The sequence below is a fragment of the Carassius auratus genome, chromosome 13, assembly GCF_003368295.1.
Source record: "Carassius auratus strain Wakin chromosome 13, ASM336829v1, whole genome shotgun sequence".
Taxonomy (NCBI): Eukaryota; Metazoa; Chordata; class Actinopteri; order Cypriniformes; family Cyprinidae; genus Carassius; species Carassius auratus.
In genome coordinates, this window is record NC_039255.1 from 9104266 (window position 1) to 9111615 (window position 7350).

General features: G+C 37.3%; 1 protein-coding gene across 3 annotated transcripts; it reads right to left on the bottom strand.

The window, feature by feature from the left end:
- Positions 1-999: 999 nt before the first annotated feature.
- On the bottom strand, positions 1000-7317 carry LOC113112543 (40S ribosomal protein S24-like). 3 transcript variants are annotated; one of them, XM_026278209.1, is made up of 6 exons: positions 7213-7304; positions 6533-6598; positions 6233-6442; positions 5609-5722; positions 1509-1534; positions 1000-1076 (listed from the first exon to the last, which is right to left on the bottom strand). In XM_026278209.1, the coding sequence occupies exons 1-5, from the start codon at positions 7213-7215 to the stop codon at positions 1529-1531; spliced, it is 399 nt and encodes a 132-aa protein (XP_026133994.1). In that variant the 5' UTR covers positions 7216-7304; the 3' UTR covers positions 1000-1076; positions 1509-1528. The 3 variants fall into 3 exon arrangements, with proteins under 3 accessions (XP_026133994.1, XP_026133995.1, XP_026133996.1); XM_026278210.1 differs by lacking the exon at positions 1509-1534; XM_026278211.1 differs by lacking the exons at positions 1000-1076; positions 1509-1534 and adding an exon at positions 5312-5494 and having other exon boundaries at positions 7213-7317.
- Between the last annotated feature and the right edge of the window lie 33 nt (positions 7318-7350).

Genomic DNA, 7350 nt, shown 5'->3' on the forward strand with positions numbered 1-7350 from the left:
TAATAAAATCCTCAGATTTCCCCCTCCGGTTTGCTGTTTCTATGAATCACAAATCACTAGGCCAACACACAGTTCTCAGCAGACAGGGTTACTCTGGTTACATGGGAACCCTTAAGACATAATTTGCACAAGACTGTCAGAGCCTGCCCCCCTCCCTCCACATCAGAAGACCATGAACAGGTCGGTTGCATATTTGCTGCTAATTAATTGCAAAAACACATAAGCAAACAAAGACCGAAGCCATCCATGTAGGTTTAGCTTTAAATTAATTGCATTGTAATAATAAAGAACACATCCGAATTAATGTATTTTATAGTTCTGCCAGTCTCAGTTCCCACAATTATTTAAGAATATCTTGGGAGAAAAAGTTAGAATTTTTAAATGGACTGACCAGAAGCTACAGTGCAATAGTAAATCTGTACTTACAGCTTTAGTGTAATTTCTGCACTGCAATCTTTAGCTCAGGTTGACTGTAGTAAAATAGGATGGCATTAAACTATCGATCATTCTACTGCATCATATTTTGTGTGCAGTAAACACTAGGATTGTGTTATGTATTACCACATTAACAGTAGCCAACTGCCATTATAGTTCAGCTGAGGTAACCAAAGGAACATGGCTAAAACTGGCCATTATTTTGATTTTAACATGGCTACAGGAGGTTGTGAAAAACATTTACAGTGAGTATAATTGTGAAGAGGTCACAAAACCAACACACTACAGATCAAAGGTTCGGAGTTGGTTACTTTTAACAATCAAAGTCTTTTATGCTCAAAATAAAAACATTAATGTGTAATATTACAATTTAAAATGTCGCTTTTATATTTCAATATTTAAGTAAATAATATCAAGTGATGTCACATATATCAGATGTTGTGCTAGTATGTAAAGTTTCACTGTGCAGGGTGCTCTGGGGAGCCACTGCTCAGCACATTTTGTATGTCTCCCTTATTGAACACTAAATAGCATCTCTGATTGAGCACTCAAAGACATCAGGAACCACTTTTTTTAAAGAATTTATTTGTTGACAGTGTACAAGAACATTTTCAGGCCGATGGTCTTCCCTGAAGGTCTTACTGTAAGAGGAAAGACAAAACATAACAGTGAGATTGATACAACATTTCAATACACAAACTACTCGTACAAAATCTCTAATTATCAAGGACAAACTTTCACTTCAAGGGGAAATATAACTAAGGGAGAGGTTGCTTCTGAATACTCCAGTGGGTCCTGTCAAACTTGCAGACATGCAGTCAAGTGGCTAGTTTACTTCAAATAAGTGAATGCCAACCACACACAGCATGCTCCAAATTAGTGATTTATAAGTCAAATAAGTTGACTGGAACAATTCAAGTACATACATTAAAATATATATTTTCATCTGTGTTAGAAACACAGGATGCTTTAAATATCTGCAAGTGAGATGAGGCATTGGGATTGAACATGCAAAGCACTTCAAGTAACCGGTAAAAGTGGATAACAGCACACCATGCCGATTTCCACTCTACCTTCTGAAACCTCAAGTCTTTCACTTCTGAAACATCCAAGGGGAGGCAAAAGAGGGCAAAAGATTGGACAAAAATGAGAACTTTCAACTAACACTAACAAGTTCTAGAACTGCTCTCTGAAATACTTTCATGGTGGGTATTTAAACTAGAGACCGACGATATGTTTTTTTTGGGGGGCCAAAACCAATATTAGTGAGTAAAAAAAATAAGAGTCTGATACCAATATATCAGCCAATATTCTGTGTAACGTATTTTTCGGAATATAAGCCGCACCTAAGTCGCCTCAGTGCAAAAATACGTCATGAGGAAAAAAAACAAGTCACACTGGACTGTAAGTCGCATTTATTTAGAACCAAGAAAAAAACATTACCATCTCCAGCCACGAGAGGGCGCTCTGTTTTCAGTGGTAGGCTTTAGGAGCACTGAGCAGCATAGAGCAACCTCTCGTGGCTGTAGACGGTAATGTTTTCTCTTAGTTAATGTCAAATAAATTGATAAGTCGCACCTGACTATAAGTCGCAGGACCAGCCATGGAAAAATGTGCGACTTTATGAAGAAAAAAAAAGTGCGACTTATAGTCCGGAAAATACGGTATATTAAAGCACACTACCAGTCAAATGTGGACAGTTTCTGATTTACGCGTCCAAACATTTGATTCTTACTATATACAGTACATATTACTAATATATATATATATATATATATATATATATATATATATATATATATATATATATATATATATATATATATATATATATATATATATATATAGAGGGTGTAACGATACGCGTATTCGTATTGAAATGTTCGGTACGAGGCTTTCGGTTCAGTACGCGGCACGCATTATGTACCGAACGGTTCGTTGGACTAATTGATTATATATAAAAAAAGAGTGAAATAATGATATGCGTTCAACAAGGTAGCCCAATAACCCAAACGACGTAACAGGGAACGCCCCTGACACCCCCGAAGAAGAAAAAAAACACCAACTTATATGTTTGTTAGGCTACTCAGTCAGGCGCTCGCTCACTCAGTACGCGCGTTGCAAAATAGCCAATGCGTTTAACAGACCAGAAATAGAAGATCCTCCAATAACCAACAGGTCTGGTGTTTGGGTGCACTTTGGATTCCCTGTAAGCTATAATGGTGATGGCAAGAGAGTGGTGGATAAAAAAAACAACGATGTCGCATCTGCTACATGACAATAGGGTACACCAGAGGGAATACAAAAAAACACCACCGGGAATACTTGAAACATGTCAACTCATTTACGCCGACATCACCTTAGTGTGTCAGTATCTGGGAAAAGACGAAAAAAAGGAGAAACATACACACAACAAACTATCTCCGCAGCATTTAGACAGACATTTCCAACGGATTCAAACAGGGCAAAAGACATTACCACAGTGATTGGTAGGCTACATTTACGTTACATTTACATTATAGCCGCGGATTAGACCTTACTATTTACCATTTATTCTATCATCACCATTATAGCTTACAGGGAATCCAAAGTGCACCCAAACACCAGACCTGTTGGTTATTGGAGGATCTTCTATTTCTGGTCAGTTAAATGCATTAGACATTTAGCAACGAACCTTCAGCTCGTGCTGAGTGAGCGAGCGCCTTAGGGGCCGTTCACATATCGCGCCTAAAAACGCGTGGAAAACGCTAGGCACGTCTTTCTCCTCCTTTCCAAAGCACTCGGGCAGAAGCACCCCCGAGGCGTCTGCCTTTGCTAAGCAACAATGACGTGCTCTCTCCATGAAGACGCGGAAATTTCAGCAAAGGATAAATGGATTTGCAGCTCTAAAAATCGCTTGCAGTAGGCTAGCTCTGCTACTAAATTTCAAAATTGCAATCCATATACAACTATGATCAGCTGTTCCTTCATCTTGGCTGAGCTTTCAACGTTGTTATGGAAAAGATGAAGCTGATTGGTTAGTTCTTATCACATGACCCACGGTGCGCTTGCAGCATTCTGAAAAGTTGAGATGTTTTTACATTTTGCTGCATCTAAAACGTACCGAACCGTACCGTGACATCAGTGTATCGTATCGAACCAAACCGTGAATTGTGAACCGTCACACCCCAATATATTTATATATACATATACACACATATACACACAAACATACATTTTTGCAATTATCACTCAAATGTGGTGATCAAACACTTATAATAGTGACAGAGACATGTAACGGAGGCAAGGCATTTAACAATTTAACCCAACTTTACTATCCAAAATGAGTCTGACATCAGTGCATTGAGCAGTAAAGTGAAAGGTTTATTCAACTATAATTCAGCTGAACTCCATTCAACTTTTTTCGATTGAAGTTTATTTCACTTCGGAACATTCATTCACGGATTTGAGCTACCGTCTTCATACACGTTAAACTTACTGGAGAAGTGTATAGTATTTTATATATTGATTATATATTTGAATATTTCTGGCTTAAGTAATTTTTTAATCTCAGTTTTTATCATTCATTTAAAATGAGACAAATTTGCTATTATTTTAATCTCCAATCTGTTATCAGTTCAGATTGTTGTTTTTTTTAATGCTTTGTTAACTAGCAAAAGACACGAACCAGTTGTATATCCCAGTTGCGCAGATGGGGGATGTTGTGCTATTCTATGACATTAGCCATGTAATTTAAACTATTCTCTTTGTGCAACGTGGTCATTATCAAACTCCAAAATCATATATAATTTTTTTAATTAAAATAATTTTGTTTATCTTCAGTTAAGATTAAGCTGTCATAGGGTCGAATTACAACATGCTCCTAATTTTTTGAGAGTAAATAAAGAAAAATGTATACACCAATTATGAAACAAATCAACATTTGTACTAGACAAGTGAAACTTCTGAGGATAAAATATTCTGAACCCCACATGGATTTACACCAACTGAGGAAGTCCAAAAGCTTTACTTTGTGCCCCACTCTCCAGTAACTCTCTAAATAAATACTAGGGCTGGTCCGAATACCATATTTTGAGCTTCAAAGCTTTGGTAGTAATTAACACTGAATATATTGAAAGCTTTGGAGGAAGGATGTCTGTCGGTTTTCATTTTTATTATGTTGAGAACAGTTCATCCAATCAACTTCAAGCATGGCAGGTGTGTTGCTGCAGACCCAAGGGAGTGAAGTGTTGCATTTTGGTGCAATTTGGACACGCAACATGTTCAGAGTCGAATAATAACAATATTTGACTCTCAAAATCGAAGATCAAATGTTTACACCCTGAACAAATTAGAATAATCCTTTTTCACGTCTTGTGCACTTTAATGCCCATTCAATGTAATGTGTACATTCCCTTGGAACGGGAATAGTTGAACAAGACGATGCTTGTATGCTCCCTGAACAAGAAACCTCCTTACTGAAGGGAAAGTGTTAACTGGTGTCACCAAATTCAGGGGATCCCTTCAGCTCTAGGAGCCCTTGCGAACGCCACCCTCGCAAAATCGGTTGGTGCCGGACCGCAAATTTAACCATCTAGACATATAAGTACACTCCATTCACATTCAAGAGGGTTCCACAAGCTGAGGAGATCCTCCGAAATTTGGTGTGAATTCACCGTGCCATTACAAAAAAGTTACATCGGCTGCATATTCGACGATACCGATATATCAGTGACAGGCTCATCAGCAAAACTACATATAAGTCGGGCTATAATGTAAACTAAGCCCCATAAAAACTGTCGCATGAATTAGAAAAATTTGTAAACCATTTTCAGAGAGCAACTGCAATACAGCTTGTTCTACTGATTACTACATAGTCCAGCACTTCACTATTAGTGAGCACACTAGTTCACTACTCGAGTGGGATTAAACAGAAGTGCCTATAATAATAGCTTCCAATCACATACTGGTCAATAGCATTATAAATCAACATAGCAGCTAAATGTTTGGAGTTAACTTGACATATCACTCCAGACTCTCCTTCCACAGCAGTTAGTCTACTTGTGAAAGTATTTACCTTCTACAGTCCAGATGTACATTTGATAAAGGAGGAAAGATGACGTTACACATTAAAACCCAAGATAGTGACAACGAAACAAACATCTATGATGGGCAAAAAAAAATAAAAAATTACCTTCTTGCCCGAAGCACCAACAGAAGCTTTCTTGGTGCCTCTAACTTTCTTCATTCTGTTCTTGCGTTCCTTGCGCTGTTTTCTAGAGGTCTTTTTCTTCTCATAAAGGCCATGCTGAGGAAAACAAAAGAGAGCTTTATAAAACATGTAAATGTAATGAATAAAACAATTTTCACTAATAAAAGCGGCCATTTACTAATTTCACTTCAAAAATACCTTTCCATATAGTTAACTTTTATCTTTTTAAGACAGCAAGGGTCAAAAAAAAGAACTTTTGATTTAAAAAACAAAAAAACAAAACAAAAACACACTGGAGGTTTGCGGTGCTTGTTTGCAAAGCAGCATAATTTGATTATCGAAAATGACTAAAAAATGACCATTAATTCTACAAAATAAAATACTATTGTAAATATTAACTAAAATGTTTAAGAAAATCTTACTGTCCAACTGTAAAAAGATAATACTAATATTTATGGCCATCTTAATTTCTTTATTGTTAAATATTAAACTAAACTTTAGCATATGATCAATACCACATTTCACTCTGAAACATGCAATGTATACTGAAATAACAGCCTTCTGATCTAAATTAAATTAATCCTGCAAGCATCATGAGGGACGTACCCTTTGCAGCCTGTATTTGGGCTCATTTTTCTTTGCAAAGTCCAATGAGTCGTAGATCATTCCAAACCCAGTTGTCTTGCCACCGCCAAACTGAGTTTTGAAGCCGAAGACGAACACCACATCTGGGGTGGTTTTGTACATTTTTGCAAGCTTCTCCCTGATCTCTGTCTTGGGGACTGTTGCTTTGCCTGGATGCAGGACATCGACAACCTGAAACGTTAACAAAAAAAATTAAGTAAATACTAAAAGTGCAAACTAAATTACATTAAGCCAGCATAAAAAAATCTGCCACACGCTTACCATTTGCTTCCTTTGAAGCAGCCGGTTTGTCATGAACTTTCTGGTCCTGACAGTGACGGTCTCGTTCTGCAAATAGACACATTTGTTAGAACTGAAATATTGAGGTTAAATGGAAAACCATGAGCTGGGCTGATATTCAACCTTGATTAAACTATTTCTCAAAGAGCAGAATTCATCATTCTTGTCATGACATGATTTCTAACCCTAAACTGTTGCTTGATAGCCATGTACTGTAAAAACCCCACCAACCGTACTTATTAGTTTTATTCATAGCGATTTTCAAAAGGAAGCGTGAGCATCTTGTACAGACGCAAAGCAAAAGCTGTGAAGCATAAGACACTTTCTCTTTATATGGTTACACTTCAGCTACATCAGCTGCATGGGCTCGATAACATACAGGGGTCGATACAAGTTTTAAACTTTTATATATTTCAGGTATATGGACACATATATACCTGTAATATAATATTGTAGCCACTATTAGAGGAGTAGCACGATGGTATGAATACACAATATCTTGGTCTACCGAAAAGTTCCTACACATTATATCCTCTAAATGAAGGCATATATTGGTCATCTTATATATGTAGTGTGCTTTAGGTCAACAATGTCAATATGAAACCGTCGGATGGAGAAGATTTAATTAGATTTTCATGACCATTTGTCCACAATCCACTCACCATCTTGGCGTCGGCTCGCTCAGGGACGAGGAAAAGGAAGAAGGACCTGTAGGTGCCCGAAAATATGCCCGAGTGGTGGTGTAGTATATTGAAGTACTGCCTGAATTAAAAGCGATGCTAAATAAAATTAGGGTTAAA